This window comes from Lissotriton helveticus, chromosome 5_2 (genome assembly GCF_964261635.1).
Source record: "Lissotriton helveticus chromosome 5_2, aLisHel1.1, whole genome shotgun sequence".
NCBI lineage: Eukaryota > Metazoa > Chordata > Amphibia > Caudata > Salamandridae > Lissotriton > Lissotriton helveticus.
Window position 1 is genome coordinate 4,592,028 of NC_136066.1, and position 21,711 is coordinate 4,613,738.

A 21,711-nucleotide genomic window follows, 5' to 3' on the forward strand; every position below is an offset into this window, starting at 1 on the left:
TGAGAGAAAGACATCCCAAAAGCTGAAGAAATCCAAAAGGAGCAGAAAAATTAGCAGAGCTCAGGGAGACTCCCTTCACACGACGTGCGGTAGAAAATCTGAGGGCCTGAGCCTCTGAGGAGAAGGTTCTAGAGGGTGCTTGCGCCTGATTGGCTGTAGTTTGGACTAGCATAATGACATGGATATGCTATTAAAGTGCCTTTTTTCAACTAATGTATTTCTATGTGTTAATGCTAACCTTGGTACGTATATATGATTGGTTTTATTGCTATTTTATTTACCGTAGAGCTCCCATTTCGACGACGGGGAATATTTAAGCATGTGAATCTATGAAAGACACCCCAATACTGGAGAATAAAGATTTGAATACATCCCGGGTGCCAGCATCATCACAGCCTGAGGGTAACCTAACATCGCAAGAGGTTACAATAGATGACACCATGCCATACAATAGATCAGACGATGATTGAAAAAGATGGTTGACTTGGCCCGTAGACACCAATAACTGTCAGGAAAGATTCTTGGGTAAAACTAAAGGATTTAATATCAATATGCCAGATCCATGTAGGGGTAGTGACATCGCACAGTGTTGGGAAGTTATGCCTTGATTGGCTAAAGACCTCAACACTCACACAGGTGAAACAATACTTATCCTTACTTACAGAGGATGTGGACCTACAGAATTTTTTATTAGGTCTGAGGAAACCACGTCACAAACGTTTCTATTATGCTGTCAATAATGAGATTTGGAAAATATCACAACAGGAGGCCGCGGAAAGATTACGAGAAATAGATCGTATTAATCTAGAGAAAGCTCCAGCAGTAGTCGATAATGGGTTAACGACACTAACTTCCAGGATATATTCACTAGGCAACATTGTATCATCTGCTATCGATGTACTAGAACATGATTTGTCCATATTACAATATGGGCAATATGCAATTGCGTTCTATTATGTTATTAAGCTGGACGCTGCAATCATTGCGCACCGGCTATGTGCCATGGCGTTTCATTATCAGCACGTCTCTATTTTCCTTGTATCATCTGACAGAAAAACAGATAGAAATGGCACAGAGGAGAGCATAGTATAAAATGCTCTGCATTGAAAAACTGGAGAGATTAGCTTTCACTGTGGCAGAATCGCCATCCACAGAATGGTTAATCCATGGCCCCATAACTCTTCCGGTAACAACCTCGCATATGTCCTCCCTCCATCTGTCCAGCGTGTAGGGGCCAGGGTGCGTCCAGTGGACTTCCATGCGTCATTTAGCCAGCACCAGTCCCAACAAGGCAAACCTATGTCTTATCTGTGTCCCCTGTTTCGGGGTGGCAGCAGGCCCACCAAGCAATGCCTTACGAGGCCTCTATCTGAACATACGTAACCTCTCGCTATTCATACAGTATCCTGTCTCGGTAAGTCTGCAGTTTAGTGCATTCCCAGGTCATATGCAGGAATGTTGCCAGTTCTACTCTGCCTCCAGGGCAAGAGGGAGAGTGCGCTGCTTAAAATCTATGCAGTCGTTGAGGTGTTAGGTAGGTGCAGTACAATGTAAGTAGTGGAATTGCGTGAGCTTGAAGCGGACATTGTTAGCAACCTTCCGAACCTGTGCAAATGCCATTCGCCTTCTGTGAGGGGTTCCGGCGATCGACTGATCACTGATCGCATATCCCAGCCACGTCCACCATGAGGTCTGCTTTCAAAGCTTTGCAAATTCAGGATATCATCCCTCTTAGGGAGCCCAGGTCCAGCCGATGCCGTAATATCTGTGATTCCTTTGGCTCTGCTGGGAAACCCGGAGCTCGCGAGCCGTGTGCAATGTCTTGGCATATTTTAGGAACTGGTCTGGTTGCAATTCAAAGCACTCCTGGGCTTCCCCATCGTGAGGAAGGTGCCATTTAGATAAGGGTCTCCAGCCATGGAGCCTGCCCCAGTGCGCCACTGCATTAAATCCATCACCGATTGTATCTGCCAAATACAGTGTAGCCAAAGAAGGGGCAAAAATATTGCGTACCGCACCCTATTAAGCACTAGAATGACCACCTGCTCCCAAACCTCTGCGACCTAATAAATGGGTAGTCAGATGGCAACCTCGATCCCTTCATCAAACACCCAGGAAAGTCTGCCCCCTCACCTCATTCCGCTAAGTCGGCCTTCTTGCTCTTTGGGCCCTCAGAGCACCACTGAAAGCGTGCTGCAATAGTCTAACAAAGAAATACAGACGTAGTTCCGGTAGTCCCAAGCCCCCGAGCTCCATGTCCAACGTCAGCACCTCCAGCTTCACCTTGCTCCTCCTGCCAGCCCACACCAGGAATATCAGAAGGCTGTTCAGCCTGACAAAGGTATTCAGCACAGGGAGTTCTGCAGTACAGAGGCAGCATGGGAGGAAGACCATCGTGCATAATGCCTTTCTATCCATGATGGAAAGGGGAAGGCCATTCCAGAAGCAGATCGAGACCTTGAGACAAGTGAGGACCTCAACCATGTTTACAGTGTAGTTGGCTTCATCAGTACGGGCCATCTGTATGCCCAAGTAGCGAAAGTGATCGCACTACCAACTGAGCCCCATTGCAGGGAGGGCAGCTGGCCTCCACCCCAACCAAGCACACCAGTGGGAAGAGAGCTGACTTCTGGTGATTAACGCAGACATTATCTCAAGTAACGTCGTCACCGATCAGTCTGGGTGACTGATGTATATTCATGCGTCATCTGCATAGAGGGAAACAACATGGATGCGTCCCCCCACTGTAACATCCCACCAGTCCATATGGGGTCGTAACTACATCCCCAGTGGTTCCACTGCTAACTCGAAGAGTAGAGACAAAGGACATCCCTGCTTCGTACCCCACTCCACGGGTTTCCATTCAGGGACATTTCCTTTACGGACATGGGCCATAGGTTGGGCGTAAAAGAGCCGGATCCACAAAATGAATACAGGGACAATTCTATTCTCCGTAGTACCTCCCAGAGGCAGTCCCATCTGAGAGCGCTGAAGGCTTTTTCAATATCTAAAACCACAACCACAGATCTCAAGTGTGTGCCCAGCCACAGAGAGGAGCACACAGGATAGTCTCAGCAGATTAATCTGCATTCCAATATTAGGGATAAAGCCACATTGGTCCTCGTGGACCGGATGGCCTACCATTCGAAGGAACTAGGGTCCATCGGATCTTTGCCGGACTTCAAGAGCACGACAATCTGGTCCTCCCGCAGGGTGTGTGGCAGAGAACTGGTGTGTCTGGATTCCTGAAGGGTCTCTGATAGATGCAGCAGTACGAAGCCAGTAAGCGTCTGATGTACCATGCACAGGGAGCCCGTTCGGGCGCCCTGCAGCATGCCTGTCAATCACAGCCTCCTGTAATTCCTCTACATGGAGGTCTTCCTCAAGTCCCTGTGCCTCCATGAGGCGCAGGAGGTCCAAATCGCCTAGGAACCTCCACATCACATCCAGGGGAATCACGGAGACACTCTAGCCCACAAACTCATAAGCGAAGAATTGTCCATTTCTACACTAGCAATTAATCAGAAACTGCCATCAGAAAAGATGACCCTCCTCCACTGCAGACAGCACCCCCAGTTAGAATTGTTTTCACATCTCTGCTGTGTTCTGCCACTAAAAACATAGGTTGGATTTTTTTCATCCATCAACTGAGGTGCCTTTGTATTTAGATCTTGATTTTTCTTCACCCATCATCTAAGGTGACTTGTACCGAGGCCTTGTTGACTCATCCTCGCCGATTATCTGAGAAGATTTGTACCGAGACTTTCTTGACTTGTCTTCGCCCATCATCTAAGATGACCTGTACCGAGGTCTTCTTGACTCGTCTTCGCCCGTCATCTGTGACTTGTACTGAGGCCTTCTTGACTTGTCTTCGCCCATTATCTGAGATGATTTGTACTGAGGCCTTCTTGACTTGTCTTCGCCCGTCATCTGTGACTTGTACTGAGGCCTTCTTGAATCGTCTTCACCCATCATCTAAGATAACCTGTACCGAGGTCTTCTTGACTCGTCTTCACCCATCATCTAAGGTGACCTGTACTGAGGCCTTCTTGACTCGTCTTCACCCATTATCTGAGATGACTTGTACCGAGGCATTCTTGACTCGTCTTCATCCATCATCTAAGGTGATTTGTACCGAGGGCTTCTTGACTCGTCTTCACCCATCATCTAAGGTGATTTGTACCGAGGGCTTCTTGACTCGTCTTCGCCTATCATCTAAGGTGACCTGTACCGAGGCCTTCTTGACTAGTCTTCACCCATCATTTGAGGTGTTCTTATACTAAGAAGCGTGGTATAGACATCGGCAGGGTGGTTTCAATCTCTCATGCATATTTATCCAAGTCTTCAGACACAAAAGAGTATGTCACATACCCTTTAAGCAGGGCCACTGGAATTATGCGGCAGGGGAGGTTAAAATTATGGGGCAGGGTTGGGAAAATTATTAGCATTTTTAGAATTGTTAAAACAATATGGGCATTTGTTGCAACTCATTGGTATCAGTTTAACACCCAAACACAGCAATAAGCTACAGAAAGGTGCAAATGGCCCTCCACTGCGTGGCAGCAAGTGTTGCTTCGTTTATACTAACCTTTGAACCAGTTGCACTAGAAACAAGATTTATTTTTTGTTACAATCTGCAGATTTTGCAGCAGATGAAGGATTTTGTGGCTTATGTGACAAATGTATAATTATACAAAAATCTCTGCAGCCGCACAATTGCATGATTTCGGTGGCCCTGCCTTTAAGCATCTGAAGGTCGCATGTAGTGCTGTAGATTCACAATCTATGCAGAGCATGTGTACGTACAGCCACATATGCTAACGGAATATGTTACGTTGTAAGCTTTTGTTTGTAACATGTAATGCTGTAGATTCACATGCACACCCTACTGTACTGACAATCACCCCACTCCTTACTCACCACTTTATGCTATCTCTCACCCGCTGGGCAAAAAAAACAATCTTACAATGGAATTGGTGTCCATAAGCAGTACCGAACACAGGACAAATCCTATCATACCTTGTTACTCGAAAGACTCTTCGAAGAAAAACAACTTGCAAACATCCAAGCCCATCATTAGATGGCAGAAATATGCAGGACATGTGCAACTACAGCCACACGTGCTATGAACAGTATGCATGCACGGAGCAGCAACTCCTCAGCAGTGTAAGCAGCACCATCTGCTTACGATCCCCATAATGGAAAGGCACTGCCAATGGCTTTCTAGAATGGTCTTTTAACACTAAATAAAAAGAAAAGTTAGAACACAGGAATTCTATCAATTTAGTTGTTTTGGCACTGATAATATTTCAAATTCCACCCGCTGGGCCAAGTATCAAAAGTTCAATAGCCCCACTCTCACTGTGTTTACTTACTGTTTTCTATAACAAACACAAGCAGGTGGCAACTTTGGCCTTTATTAGTGTGTGCATGGGCAAGTTCTAAATTAGTGAGTTTACACTGGATGTTTGTACCTAAAAATAAGTTGTGCTTCATTGTATTGCAAGCTAAAAAGCCATAAGATCTGCCTTCTGGGTGCACCTCTGTATAACTAAGTTGACTTTGAAAATCTGGACTCATACCTACTGCCCTGTGACACCCAAAGGCCAGGAGAGACTGGGGCAAACATAAGTACGTCACACCAAGTTGCTTTATTGCATCCTTCCGCTTGGCACCTTTTACCCATTGACTGTGATTTGTAAACTTAATAGGAGGCTAAAGACCCAAGAGGTCCTGAAGTTACCAAAGGACGTCCAAACCTGTAATTGTAGGAAGAAGTTATAGATTGTGTGTTGTCATTTGCATCATTTAGCATCTAAGCAAGGAGCTCAGCCCAGGTGAGCGTACACAGAGAAGGTGCAGAGGTCTTAGAACCGTATTGATACACACACATGGATCCCTGTGGTAGAGATTATACAAAGAGACTGACTGACGTTTGAAATTCAGTGAACATACACAGCCTCCCAAGACCCTGGTTAAGAGTACATAAACATTCAGCTTGACCGGGGTAAACAGAAGATAGACAATGAAGCATCCCCAGGGTACAGCACACACATGGACCCGCCCCAGTATAGCACCTACACAAACCACCATACCTAAGGTACAGCACACACATGGACCCGCCCCAGTATACCACTTATGTGTAAATGAGGGTAAATGATTCCTCCCTACCTCTTCTGGATACTCTTGTCCCCCAGGCTTTACAATCACCAACAAAGATAGAAAAGACCAGAGAGGAGGAGGCATAGCAATCACCCACAAAAACACTATTTCGGTGACTGAAACGGACTCCTGCAACTACAACACCTTTGAATGCCTAACCGTCAACATTAACACCAGCAACAACAAAACACTAAACTGTCACCTTATCTACCACCCCTCAGGAAACAACACCACATTCACTGAACACCTGTCTGACCTGATTGCCCACTGCTCTCTCTGAGATGCAAACAATTTAATTCTGGGCGACTTCAACCTACACTGGAATGAAGAAAACAATGTGCTAATCCAGAACCTGAACGAGCTGCTACACAACAACAACCTTACCCAACGCTGCATAGAGGAATCTCACAACAAAGGAGCCATCTTAGAAGGCTTTATCGCCAAACGTGACCCAATCACGATAAACCACACCCTTCCCGTGGATTGGTCAGATCACCACTTAATCCTCTTCAAACTGATTCAACCGACCACTCTCCAACCCCCCACCCAAGACCCTCCCAATTGGACCAGAAATCTCGCTCAGATCAACATCAATGACCTTGAAGACAGCGTTAACTCTCTCCTCACCTCCTCCGTGGATGATCTATCCACTACTGAACTCACTGCCCATTACAACACAACCTTGACATCCACTCTAGATCAAGTAGCCCCACCGAAACCAAAACAGGAACAACCCATCTAGATCCTGGTTCAACACGGATATTAATAACAAAAGGAGACAACATAGAGCTACAGAAAGACTACGGAGGAGCAACCCCTCCGCAAGCCTGCTCAAATAACTCAAAACAGCCCGAAGGAAGTACAAAACACACATGAGCAGTGGGAAATCCTCCTTTTTCTGCTCTGGTATGGACAACGCAAAAAATAGACCCAACAAACTGTTTAAATTCATCAAGCAACAAACCTCCAAGCTCCTCGAATCCTCAACACAGGCCTCCAAAGATCTGTGCGAAAACTTCGCCGTCTTCTTAGAAGAAAAAATCACCAAGATTGAGCCCTTACTAGATATCAATGCCAACCCCGCCTGCAAAAGCTTGCCCCAGTGACAAAAGACAGCACGTGCATGCACCCCATGAAAACATGGAAGTCCTTCGACCCCATCCCGGAAGCCGAGATCCTCAAGTTGGTATCCACCTCCAAACCCGCCTCCCACGTCCTTGACCCGATACCCACCCAACTGACCAAAAAACAAACTCTCTATAGCCCCTTTCTGGTGCAGAATCATATAAACAGCTCCCTGGAAACCGGCATCATACCTGAATGCCTCAAAGTTGGCCAAGTCACGCCACTACTAAAAAAAAAACAGGCCTTGACTCCAAGGACCTAAATAACTTCAGACCCGTCTCCAACCTCCCCCTCCTATCCAAAATCCTCGAAAAATGTGTCCTCCTGCAACTGGACAACATCAACCTTCTGGACCCCCACCAATCGGGGTTCAGAAAAGGCTATAGCACTGAGACAGCGATCCTCAACATCACAGACGATATCCACAAATCCCTCGATACCGATCAATGCTGCCTACTCATTCTCCTGGAGCTATCAGCAGCTTTTGACACGGTTGATCACCAACTACTCATCAAGGCTCTACAGGAGAGGGTAGCTGCTGATGAGGTGGTCCTACGCTTGTTCTCCTTCTTCTTACACAACCGCTCGCAAAGGATAAAAATCAAAAACTTTACTTCCGACCTACATCCTGTCAACAGAGGCGTCCCACAAGGCTCAGTGCTCTCACCACAACTATTCAACATATATATGGAACACCTCACCACCATTCTTAGAAATGCCAACATCCCTTTCCACCTATATGCAGATGACACCCAGATCAATCTAGAAACCTCTTTGGATGACATCCACAGACTAAATGTCACTCTAAAAGAGATCCAACATTGGCTGTCTCTAAATCACTTAAAATTCAATCAAGACAAAACCAAGATACTCCTCATCTCCAACAAAGAAGAGAACCCTCAAATTGCAGAATGGCTAAAAGGGATGGCTACTCTCAAAGGAATCTCACTCCCGCAAACTCAGTAAAATCACTAGGAATCACCCTAGACCCAAAACTCGACATGGCCAAACACATCAAAAAATCCGTCAAGACTGCCTTCCTCAATCTGAAGCTACTCAACAAAATTAAACCATTTATCACTACCAAAGATCTCAAACAAGCCACCCAAGCACTGGTACTATCCAGACTTGACTATGGGAATGCAACCCTCACTGGTACAACAAAATCCCACCCCACTCCCCTCAAAACTACACTCAATGCAGCAGCCAGAACGGTCACTGAAATTAAGAAATACAATCACATTTCACCAGCACTCAGAGAACTAAATGGCTCCCAGCCGAACTGTGTCCCAGCTTTAGAACTGCCTGCCTCACGCACAAAGCCCTACACACAGGAAAACCCGACTACCTGGCTGCGAAACTCAAGAGGGCTGGTCAAAAAAGAAATCTCAGGAGCTCAAATACCCTACTTCTCATCCCTATGAAAACACGCAAACAAAAAAACGCTGCACGAGCCTTCGCCGGAAGCACGCCCAAAATCTGGAACTTAATCCCAGCAGATATCAGAACGATCGCGTCCTTCACAAAATTAAAAAAACACCTAAAAGTCATCTTCCTCAACCGCTCCCTCCGGAAGGGATAACCACCGCCTCAACGCAAATCTCTACTCGTCATTGCTCCCTGACATTGTACCACAAAGACCTACCCTTCTACCTGCTCCCTGACCACCTCCTGCTCCCCCCCTAAGGGTTCATCCCAAGACAAAGTGCACTAATCGAGGTTATCTCAGGTCACACGTACTACCTCAATAGTGCACAGCAAACGTGGATTTCCCTATCCTATAAGTCTGCTCTCTAACCTCCTCCAGTTCCTCCGCCTCACCCTCAAAGGTTCATCCCAAGTCAAAGTGCACCAATCGATGTTATCTAAGGACTCACGTACTACCTCAATACTGCACGGCACACTTGGACTTCCGAACCAATATGTATAACAAGATAACAGGCTCTATTATATGACTCTTTCGAAAAACTGCTGTAAAGAGCTCCGATGCCCCCAGGTCCAGCCAGCGCTATATAAAACTCCTTAAATAAATTAAATAAATAAATGTGTGCCACCATACTCAGGGTACAGCCCCCAAATGGAGCTTGCCCCAGTATAGCACGTACACATAAAAATCCCCATGGTGCAGCACACAGATAGAGCCTATTCTGCTATTGCACACATATAACGCAATCACCATCCCCTGGGTACAGTGCACAGATGAAGCCGCCTTGAAACAGCACACACACCAGGGTAGAGCACACAAATGGAGCCCGCTCCGGTACAGAGCACACACAAACTCCAGAGTACTGTCCCCCTCGGGTACATACATTTGACAAGACTTTTCCTCCTTGATGCGATCGATGCAGCGCCTGAGTCTTGCGTTTTCAGTTTCGGTAGGACAAGCATCCTCCTCTTTGCAGCGGTCGTGTGATTTATTCCTACTTGAGCGGTGGCACTGGCTTTTCCTTTGCGACTCCACCTGCACATGATAAACAGTCAAGCACTGGTGAGAGGCTGAGTGCCAAGTTAGGACACAGATATTAACAGCAAACATCACACACAGCATCTGGTCTATGGCATGAGGTGGACAGGCACTGCTCGTCTGCCCGATAGATACCCACCCCTGGTCCTCTCCCACCCCCAGACCAATGGAAACCATTGACAAGGAAACATGAACACACTGCACTGAGATACTGCCCACCCCCAGACAAGAGACACCCATCCCTCTCGAGAGGCAAAATCCCAGGTATACTGTAAACTATACAATCAGATATGATTTACACCAGCATCTCCCCCTCTACTGAACTGAGATGCAACCCATCAACTAACCCCAATCCTCTTGAAAGGGCAAACCCCAGCTAAGTGGCAAACTCTACCATAAGATACTACTTACACCAGCTCCTCCTACACCCCAGACCAAGAGAACACACGGATGATGAAACGCACAGCCATACTTGAACCAACTGCACTGAGATATTACCTACCACAGATCCCCACCAGACTAAAGGACGCAAGCTGTCCAACAAGAAAGTATAAACACACAAGCATACACGCGCGACTGACACTACCTACACATACTCCCCCATTCATCGCTGTCGACAGAGCGCCATACAAGCATATTACACTCTGCACTGAGATACCACCTGCCCATGCTTTCATACCCCTACTGATCACCATATGGGGGGCCTAATTTGTGACAGTGGGTGCAGGGGTTGGATAACACCTCACTGAGATACCACCCGCCCCTGCTCTCCTACCCCTACTGATACCATATGTGAGTGCGCTATTTGTGCCAGTGGGTGCAGGTGGTGAGCAGCGGCACTCTACTTTTGGGGCTCAGGCTTGTGTTTCTTCAGTAGGGTTGGAATATTTTTAGAGAGTTCTAAGACAGTCAAGCGTTACAGGAGTCCAGTTTTAAAAATGGTGCCCTGGGGTTTTACCTCATTATTACACCCAAAGCTTTAGCATTTGACTCTCAGTTCAAGCAGTCCCAATCTGGAGACAAGGTGTGGATTAGAAACAGAAAATTAAATGAAACATCTTATCCCAATGAATAAACTGTTGTCTATCGATGAAGGAGAAATAGTTTGCCCCATAACACCGCTAATCAGGCAAAAGAAGCGCATTGTTCTCACTCGGTGCATAATTCTGCGCTTGAGATACTCCCTAGTACGCTACATGTATTCGGACAGAAATGAGTGCATAGCACATCCCTGTGGTGTCGGCACAATCTCCCTTCTAAGTCCACATATATAGTTTTCCCGTTATGAAAGTTACTGTGTTGCAGTCACATGAGAATGTGCAGCACACCACTCCCTTCTGCGCGTGGTTGGCTGAGAGAACGCGCGACTCCTGTTTGTCCGTATTCACATAAGGGCTTAGGAGAACAGTTAGTCTGACTCTGCTCCAGGCTCACTGCCTCCCACGATAGGCTCATAGGTCACGTTTAATATGCATTGCACACCTTTTGTTCTGACAAAAGGGCTGCATGGGCGCAGTTCTGGAGGCGGTGCATTCGCCTGCAACTGGATTCTTCTTGGGCCCACGCTTAAGTCCTCCAAAGGGAAGAGCCCACCATGGTTTGCAGCGATGGTCTTGGTCAAGGGGTTGCAGTGAACACCTACCACTAGAGAGCGCACCTTTGATGAGAGGTAGGCGCGCCTCTCTCGGCAGTGATTATTGCTGGTCAGACGCCTGCCTCACGGAGACTGTGTCTGGCCAGATATATTCCCCGGGTGCTTGGAAGTCAAGACACCCTGCAAGGGCTTTATTGTATATAAATACGTGGCAAAACGCCCTTACAACAAACGGGCCAGAACTACACTTTTCCTTTACCATTTCTTGACGCGCGCATGGCACGAGTTGTTGCTGCTAGGGGCTTGGCCCAGACACATAGTATATTAATCCTATCCTAACTACAGGGTGTTCTGCCCAGAGGAAATCCCAATTGTGGGTCATTTAGCGCACCCACAACCACTGGTACTGCCCAGTTATGCAGCACCTTACTAGCTAAAAGATCAACACCAAACCTGTTATGTAGAACAATGGTAGGACGAATGTAGGTAAAAGGTCGTGTAACTACCTAGGCCTATATTGGGGTATATTGGGGTTCATAACACCCACTTCTCATCCGACTGGAAGACAAAGTAACAAATGCTAAAATATGCCTGTTTAGAAAGCATAAAAGACAGGGCTAAACTATGAGTATTAAAAACATCTAAAAACATGGTATGGGTAAAACAATTATTTGTAAAAGTAAAAAAACAAACCTATACAAGTCCTCTAAATAGTCAATATGCTGTTACATCAACTGAGCTCGCCGAAAGCCATAGTGCTCAGTGAGAGCAGAAGAGGAAAAAATAAAACAAAAGATGTTTTCGAATTCCAATTTAGGTTTTTGTTTTTTTAAAGGCTGAATTGTTCCCAACACATGGGGAGCCAAATGTTTATGTGTCCTGTGTGGAAGACGCAACGTCACTGCTGCTTGCCTTCGCAGATGATGGTCCCTGTAACACCTCTTGGATCAGGTCAATGGAGCAAAGGTGATCTTCTCTGATTCCTGAAGCCGTTGCTGAGGAAGCACTTGATGTGTGTAAGGAACACCTCCCTCCCCATCCGCCTGCGGCAGACCGAAGACCTTCTAACCTTCAGGAGACTCCTCAAGACCTAGCTTTTCGACCAGTAGCAGCTCCCCCCTCCCCCCAGCGTCTTGAGACCCTCGCGGGTATGTAGTGCGCTTTTATAAATGCCATGATGGATTGATTGTAAGCCTGGTACAGAGCCGGTGTCTATTCCAACAGGAGTTGAAGCACCCTGTGCTGTCTTTAAGAATGCTGACCTCAGGATTGGAATACGCGGAGGACACTGTGCTACGCGGGCCTTTAATCAATCAATCAATCAATCAATCGTGACATTTGTATAGCGCACTACTCACCCGGAAGGGTCTCAAGGCACTTGGGGGGAAGGGTCCGCTACTGCTCGAACAACCAGGTCTGGAGTTGTCTCCTGAAGGCGAGATGGTCCTGGGTCAGCCGAAGGTGGATGGGGAGGGAGTTACAGACTGATCTGAATGATAGAAACCAATGCTCGCTTAGCTCCCGAAGCCGAGGTATGCCCAGATAGAGTACCATGCGTTCACGGCAACTTCGCTCCAAGAGCGCTTTTTCCATCTGTTTAGTGTGTGGAATGTCCATTGGGTAGCAAGAAAATTAAAACCAGGATACCCACTACAAGTAGTAGGACCAGCGGAAGCCCTCCCTGACTGTGTGGGTCGTTGGAAACAATACTTGCATACAAGTAAACCTGGAACTTACTGTGACCAGATATGCAATGCCTGGCAGGATCCCACAACAACTGTGATCAATCAACATCCAATAACTCCCGTTCAAGAGCAGTTTGAATACCGGATGAATCACAGCAGCTGGGAAGCCTTTCAAGTGAGAAGACAGGTTTGCAAACGAAGCATTACAAGCTCCGTGAAGCATAATATCCTGAAAAATTAGGGACCCCCTTAAACTCTCACAGTCTGTACTGCTGAGAAATACTTCAGTGTCCCCATTCCTCCATCTACATCTGTACGGTAATTCCCAAGATTCATGGATGTATTCCCTACCCAATGCTTCATATCTGCCTACTTGGTGGTTTTTTAGACAATATTGAAATTGAAATGTCACTGGCAATGTTATATGGCCATGAATTATCCATTCTGTGGACAGTGGCTCAGCCACAGTGAAAGGCAATTGTTCCAATTCTCCAATGTGCAGCATTGTATATTTTGCAATTTTGCATCACTTTGTGTCATTGCTCTCTGCCTGTTCGATTATAAGCCGAGAACAACGACGTACTGTTAATGTATCTCCAGGGCACACAACCAGAGCACAATGATTGTAGCGTCCAGCTTAATAGAATGGAATGTAACTGTGATTGCCCCTGTTGTAGGATGGACAGATCCAGCAGAAGACACACTGCTGCCCAGTGAATAAATCCTGGATGTTCGTGTGGTCATGCCATTATCGACGACTACCACTAGGTTAACTCTGTCAATTTCACGCACTCTCCGCAGCTTCCTGTTGAGAGACTTTCCAAACTTCATTGTAAATAGCAAATAAGAAGCGTTTACGAAGTGGTTTCCAGGGATCTAGAAAAAAAATCCCTTAAATCCATGTCATCTGAAAGTAAGGATAAGTGTTGTTTCACCCGGGACAGTATTGATGTTCTTAGCCAATCTAGGCATAACTTCCCAACACTTTAGGACAGTGGTTCCCAAACTGTGCGCCCTGGCGCCCTGGTGCGCCCCAGAAGTAGCCAGGGGCGCCGCAACACAATGCGTCAATATCCCTTGTGCTCTTAATTGCATTTTGTAAACTCGCTTTCTAAAATGTTTTGCTAAAGTTCGATGAAACTCCCTCTAGTACCGCTAGATGGCAGTTCGACATGCAGAATAGCACATGAATCGCTCCTGTATGTCAGATATTGCCTCAGTTAACACAAACTATGAGCAAAGAGGAAAGGGAAGGCTATTTAATTTATAGAACAAGTAACTAACCCATTAACTGAGTTCGTTGAAGTTACGAGTTTATGCAATTGGTGAGAAAAGATCTGTTATACTTAGTCGTCTCCTTTTCATGAATGAGTCATGAGAATCATTACCTATAAGAAAGCTATGTGTGTATTTGGGAACTCCGTTGCTTTGAGCATTAATTTACAAGGTTGGATTGCATCCTGGTCTGTGGTTAAAAGGGATTCAAGCGTGACAATATCCTCAGCAGGATTTCACTTGATGCTAGGCCTCCCAGTGCTTCCTGACAACCTTCAAAAAATGCAGCAACTAGAAAAGATTTGCCTTTTGCTTTGTCAGTTCCTGACATTTCTGCACTTTAGGGCCACACACATTTCGAATTATTCTTGCAGAAAGTGTGACCTGCAACGAGCAGCCCAGGTCATATATAGTGGGGCTTCCTACTAGTCACACTTTTGCTTCCGTATGAAGATCCCTCAGTTACACAAGTCCCAATTACATGTCTCATATTAAATTAATAGACCTGGAAAGATGCACTCCAGTGGAGTTTCATGGAGGGTGTTGCAGTGGTACCTGCCCCTCAAGCTGTATTTAAGGTGAAGGGAAAACCAGGTGCAGAACTGCAGATCCTGTGGAGTCTCTGGTTTTAGCTTGTAAGCTGTCTTGCTTGCGTTCTGACATGAGTCCTGAACCGCCTCTGCCTGCTGCGGACCTGGTTGAAAAGACGGACGTCAAGCATGCTGCCACCACAGGCTCACAGGTGAGCTTAAAATCACCAAAGCTATCAGTAGCCGGTAGCGCCGTTTGGGATCGCTGTCTTGCTTCGTTATATTTTTCTATGTTGCTTGTACGATTTGTTTTACCATCACCAACTTGTACAAAGATTGGGACTCATGCATTGTATAGATGCCTCTGTACTTCCACTTGTCATTCTGCAGTAATCTCCACCTCCATTCTTGAAACATGGAAGTTGGTAGAGGTGTGTGCTTTTTGATTGATTTTCAAAAAACTTTGTAAATCAATCGTATTCCTCCCTAACCTCTAAAGTCTGTAGTTTAGGTTTTACTTTGCTAACAGCAGTCTCATGCATTTCCTGTGTACAGTAGCAATCTCAAGAGTTGTTGCTTATGTAAACTGCAGGACTGCAGCCTTAGTTCTTTCACTAAACACATAGCGCCTTATCACTCTCTGTCAAGTTTAACCCTTGAGTAGGTTTATGGATCTAGTATGTCAAGTTTTGCAATACCATCTCAACAGTTGTAGAGCTCTCAAATTGTAAGACGCATTAAAAGTGGAAACTAATTAGCATAGTTGACATTAACACAAGAAGTGATATGAGAGAAATGCTAAATATATGTAGAACACCAAAACCTTACTATCGTGGACAAATGGCTAATAAGATTAGTTGAGCAGCATTCTCATATATTAAAAGTGGCTCCTTAACAATTAAAATGATCTCTAGGAGAGCACCCAATGCTAGTGACAAATTTTTTGATACAAGAAATTGTTTAAAAATATTCCATATGCAAACCACTGTGCTGAAGAGTATTCTTTCTGACTTAACCAATTCAGGTGTTTTGTTAATAAACTACTGTTAGACTATTATTTTGTTGCATCTATAATACCTTTGTCAATTATTTTCAGGGAAAAAAATGGAAGTACTCCGGAGGCCAGGCTTACATTCCCCCTACCCGCCAAAAAAAAGTAACATAATGGGGAGCCGCGGCTAACTGCCAATAGGTCAAGGGAGGCACAGGTCGAAAGAGTTTGGGAACAACTGCTGTAGGAAGTCACCACCCCCGGATGTTCCTGTTGTACATAGCGTTGGTCTGGCGGCCTATGGATACTAAACCCTGCAGTGGTACCCTTGAATCTTGACTGACACCTATTTGTGTCGATAGGCCACACTAACCATCCCTTCCCAAATGAAGACTGATGAATTATATGAAACTTCATGCATAATGCCATCTAGTGCACCCTCACTATGTTCTGTATAGTCAGTCAGTCAAGAAGCTTTTATTCGATATGCAAGATATCTTATAAGCGTACACAAAATACAGTAAATACAAAGATAAAAAAGACATTATTTTAAAAAAAAGTATTTAGATGTACTTTAAAAGAGATAAAAAGACATGTGATGCCAAGATAAATTAGCTAAAAATGAATTAAACCGCAATTGACAATCTCTTGCATCTGATCAGCCAAGACTGCTTTAAAAATTTAGCTACACCACAAACAATGGGGGGGGAGGTGTCCGTCATTAGGATGCGCAGGGCTACTAGATAGCTACTCGTGCCCATGTTGCGACAAAGGGGTTTAAGCCAAAAACTCCTAGATTTAGCATAGTCGGGACACTCGAACAGGATATGCATAATGGATTCTATCCTGGTGGGACAGCATGCACAAAAAGGAGACGTGTGAACATGTGATTTCCACTTAGACACCAGTGCACCGACTGGGAGGGAGCCTACTCTAAATTTAAAATACAATGCTCGATCAAATGGGAGGGTAATAAGGTCCAGATAGGGCTCGTAAACCACAGTATCTTTTACTGTTAGAAAGGCAACTGTGGATTTACAATGTCCAGAGTTTGTAAGTAACTGGTCCTTAACCCAATTCCAGTACAGTCTTTTCAGGACCTCTTTTGGTGGAGCCGATCTAGATAACCAACAATTCCCCAGTCCCAGATCCTCCAAAAGTTTTTTGATGTCTCTCAGCCACTTGATTTTTGCCCAACCACCCAAGCTCATTATCTCAGCCAACCCTTCAGCATACGATTTTAACTCTTCGCCCCTCCAGATGCGTGCCCATAAGAGGAGTGGGCGAAGGCGGGCTTGGTCTTTTATGTTCTTACATCCTGTATCCAACAGCACCGGCACTGTTGGCGTACTTGATGGGATGGCGATTAGAGATTTCAGGAGCTTACTCTCTGCTGATGCCAAGGAATCCAGACAGCAATGCCCCCACAGTTCGGCCCCATACAAGGCTGATGTTACTACCTTAGCCTTGTAGATGTCAATTACTGCGGCAAGCGACCTCCTGGGTGATGCCCGTAATTCCCTCAGGAGGGCACCTCCTACTCTCTTATGGTTCAATACCATCTTAGCAATGTGGGGCGTCCAGTTCATCCTGTCCGTCATCCGAATTCCAAGGTAGTCAAATTCGGATACTTTTTCCAAGGCAACAGAATTAAGGGTGGGAGGGCGGCCCAGTTTCCTTGGGGGATTTAGAACTAGGAACTTAGTTTTGTCCACGTTGATTACTAAGCCTTTTGCACCGCAGAAGTCCTGAAAGCGAGTTAGCAGTTTCTGCAGGCCTTGCGGAGTCTTTGATATCAAGAGCGTGTCATCCGCAAAGAGCAGGGTGGGGATCCTCACTCCTCCGAGACAGGGGGCGTCGGCTGGTTCTTGCTGGAGATATTCCACCACCCCATTCACATATAGGGAAAAAAGGGTGGGGGCCAAAACGCATCCCTGTCTCACACCCCTAGACACTGGGATTTTCTCTGTTAGCTCTCCATTTCTTCCCCAGCGGACCTGAGCAAAGGTATGAGCATGAAGGTTTATAAGGAGGGACAGGATGTAAGGAGGCAATCCCAGCCCATGTAGCACCCTCCATAACTCCTCCCGGGGAACTAGGTCAAAGGCAGTCCTCAGGTCTATAAAAGCCAGGTATAGGCTGCCCTTGCCTAGTTCCACCACCTTCCACCCAAGGAGTGCCAACCTAAACGCCTGCTGCTGCTGTATAGTTTTTCATCCCTCAAAGTGTGAAAGCGAGGGAATCCGAGGTATGTTCAAGTCCTTGATCTTAGCTAGGCCAAGACAAGAAGTCTGTGGCACTGTTTCGGTCAGGAAGATAATCTGATGCGGCATGAGACATGCTCGAAATAATGCCTCAGTTCCTTGAACTTGCCAATCTTTAGTCCCGGACAAATTTTGTGTCTATGTTGTCCCTCCAAAACAAAACCCTGTAAAGACAGCTGGGAAATAAAGGAAGCAGAGTATATCTGTTTCATGTTGGTGAGCATATTTTTCTTTGCTGGCGTAGGTGCAACTTTATAATAATATGAGGTCGGGTCTGAAGTGTTAAACCCAGAAAAAGAAGCACATTTTTGTGCACACATTTGTGAACTACCTTTTGGTGGTGTTGGGCAACGTTCCCATTGATGGTAACTAAAAACATTAAGTGGGGTACTTGTTTTTTGCAAGAAATGATGACCATAATGTTGGTAACAATACAGGATATCAAAATCAGATGTATCATCATACAATTCATTTTGAGAGCATGCAGCAGATTGTTCTAAATCAGACAGCATACTATTCACAGTTTCAAAATCCCAATCATTAGAGAATGTACTGGAGGTGAGGATGTCAATCAGAGAAATTTTAAATACATGTTGTATTTTTTAAAGTTCAGTGGGACAAAATACATAATATGAAACCCTATCTATTCCCTCAGGAATTGGAACTGTTGTAATGTTCACAAAGGTCTTTGTTCACGATAAGATGACGTATGTGGTTTTACGGACTAAGTTCTCATGTTGTACTGCGGAGTGTTCTGGGAGATAATGTCCATTCAGGAGCAGGAAAAAGACAGTCACTATACCTATCCAAAAGACTAGGGAGAGTAGACCAATTGTAATCTAGAGCTGTGGCCAGGGAAAAACAGAGTAAGTATTTTTCAGCCAAAGATAGATTTTATATATTTTTTCTTTGAGGGAAACAGAAGCTGGCGGCGACTCAGGTTCACTCGGATCCAGAGAAAAGGTATCAAAATCGATGAGGTAGCCAGAAGCAGTACGATCTATCTTCCGTAGCTCAACAGGTTTTGTTGAACTGGCAGAGGACTCATTGTGAGGCATATTCACATAGATGTCGGCAGAAGGCTGAATTGAAATCTGTGTTTCATTCGTATTTTCTTGTTGTTCAATTTTAATAGGCACAAGTTCTATTCCGTTGTTGGCAACTCCATTACTTCATATAATAGAATCTTCAAATGTTATTAATCTTGCTGTCTGAACCTCCTGAATGGTAGCAAGAGGGGATCAGCGGCTACCCAGGCGCCCACGGGGACTGCTATTCAGTATCGGCCATATAGCATAGTTTGATCGGATAAATGGAGACGAATTGCTTTTCTTCTTTGCCTGCAAGAGGCGGAAGAAGTACTGTTCCTTCAACAGCCAGGACAGGTAGAGGCACTCTGTAAGATGACCCAAATTCTTTCTTGTCCACAATCTTTTCCCTGACAAGGTCCTCAATTTTTGGGATCCAAGCAGGTCTTGCTGAGACTGATTTCACTTACCCGGTGGCGGTGCATTTTATTGGACATTGCTTTGTAATGCCCAGAATTCATTGAGTTCCTGTAAAACAGCCAAACGATCATTGATGTTGAATGCTTTTTTATCCGCCACTGTGCTAGTACAATTGCGGTCGGGTACCCACATTCTTGTCCCAAACAGGACCTCATATGGAGTACAGCCACCAAGGGAACTTCTTGGCATGTTATTAAGTGCCCTCTAGACCCCTATAGCTGACTGACCCAACTGCCACTCAAGCCTAATACCCTCGCTCTCAAAGATTACTTTAAGTCCAGGTTTTTCCTCTCCACAATCGAATTTCCCTAGGGATGATACAGAGAGGAGTACCGCAAGACCACACTCAAACTTCCCATGGCTTTCTTTTCAGCCCGAGAGCTGAAGGAGGGGCCACGGTCAGAATGTAATGTTCTAATTGCATATGTCCCTTTGAAGACTCGTAAATCCTTTATATCAGTTTGGGAGTCAGCCGAGCGCTGAGGCCAAACCCACAAGAATCTAGAGCATGAATCCACTGCCACCAAGATGTACATGTAAGAGCCATCAGATTGTAAGGGGCCACAGTGGTCCGAATGTACACATGCGAGAGGTCGGTCTCATATCAATAGCGGTGCAGTTTTTGGCTGTTTTTAAAAATCTTGTAACAGTTTAATATAATGTAATAAGTGATCTTTGGGGGGAGAGGGTCCCGGCACCTGATTTGAGGCTGTGTTAATTCTGGTATTTTTCTTTTAGGCAAAGGTATAAGAGCTGGTAGACGGTAAGGTTGAGCTGCTAGGGTTTCCTTTAGTCCCTTGCCCATCATGATAATGTAATCTACTCAACTCGACACCTTTGTCTTGCATATTGGTTCAGTATCGAAGCACAGTTTTGCATATAGGTGCCATATTTGGCTGAAAACCATCATCCACTTAGCTTAGTACTGTTTTCGCTGTTTGAATTTGCACTCAAGCCCTTTAACAACTATAGTAGTGTTTTTATGAGTACGATAAACAGCAGTGTTATAAATTAGTTTTTGCTAGGGTCCTCTATAATCGCTGTTCCCTACCTCATTTTGTTAAGACAATAATTTTACTTAACTCAGCAAATTTGTCTTGCACATTGGTCTTTATTAAAGTGCAGCCTCATACTTGGGTACTATATTTGACTGAAAACCATTGTTTACTTAGTATAGCACCCACTACTGCTGCTCAAATCTGCACTTAAGCTCTTTTACACTCATAGTGGTGTTTTTAGGAGAAAGTTAATCAGCAGTACTATAAACTTGTTGGGGCCTGATCAAGTCATTGCTAAAGGAAAATGGTAAGGCCCAAAAACATGAGGTATCATGGCTGAAGTAGTCCTATGATGTTTACGTATATTTTCTTTTTATTGTTTGGTATTGTGTATTGTGCTATGTTTATGGTTTTAATTGACTAATAAACAATAATAATAATAAAATAGTGGTGTTTGTGGTGGACGTGCTACAGTAGAACCCTTCATCTGTTGATAGATGTCGCACTAAAAGACAAAGCCCTTGGTCTGTTTGGTAAGAATTGGCCACCAATAACATTTCAGTAGTGAAACAGTCGCAGTAATACATGCGTGGGCTGAGTCTAGACCCTCGTGCGCAGCTAGTATTAAAACTAATCTGCGATCCATATTTGGTATTACTCTATCGCCCACTCCTAGAATTTGAGCATACGGTATATTTTGGTCATCTAACTTGTAGGAGTACTTGAGTGGGAAACCTTTTGGCGAGGCGAAGCTGTTCTTTCGTGAAGCGAAGACAGCTACCATCATCTGTCCGTCTATGCTCGTGCTAGAACGGGTGCTTGCAGCAACGGCAGCAGTGCGCACTGTCGCCTTGGCGGCTTCATTTGCCAATGAATTCCATTCAACGTGCAAGCCAACATGTTGATGACTCAGAGTATGAATCACGTGAGCCGGTGGCAAGCCTTTTTATAGTTCGGCCACTTGTTCCCAAAGCAACTTGTGCTTTATTGTGCAACCTTTTGAATCTCTAAACCCATTCTGGCCCCAATAGTGAACATAATCATTATAAGACTTACACAATAAAATGAATCGCGCACAATAAGTGTGGGGAATTCTCTATCAGTATTTTTTTGTG

The 21,711-nt window shown here is 45.1% G+C and overlaps 1 protein-coding gene across 7 annotated transcripts in view; it reads right to left on the bottom strand.

The window, feature by feature from the left end:
- ODF2 (outer dense fiber of sperm tails 2) overlaps positions 1–21,711 on the bottom strand; it is a 306,180-nt gene that overhangs the window by 133,367 nt on the left and 151,102 nt on the right. For all 7 annotated transcript variants that reach the window (XM_078646615.1, XM_078646614.1, XM_078646612.1 and 4 more), the window contains one exon: positions 9,597–9,748. In XM_078646615.1, the coding sequence (XP_078502741.1) occupies positions 9,597–9,748 (152 nt within the window). The remainder of the gene's footprint in view (positions 1–9,596; positions 9,749–21,711) is intronic.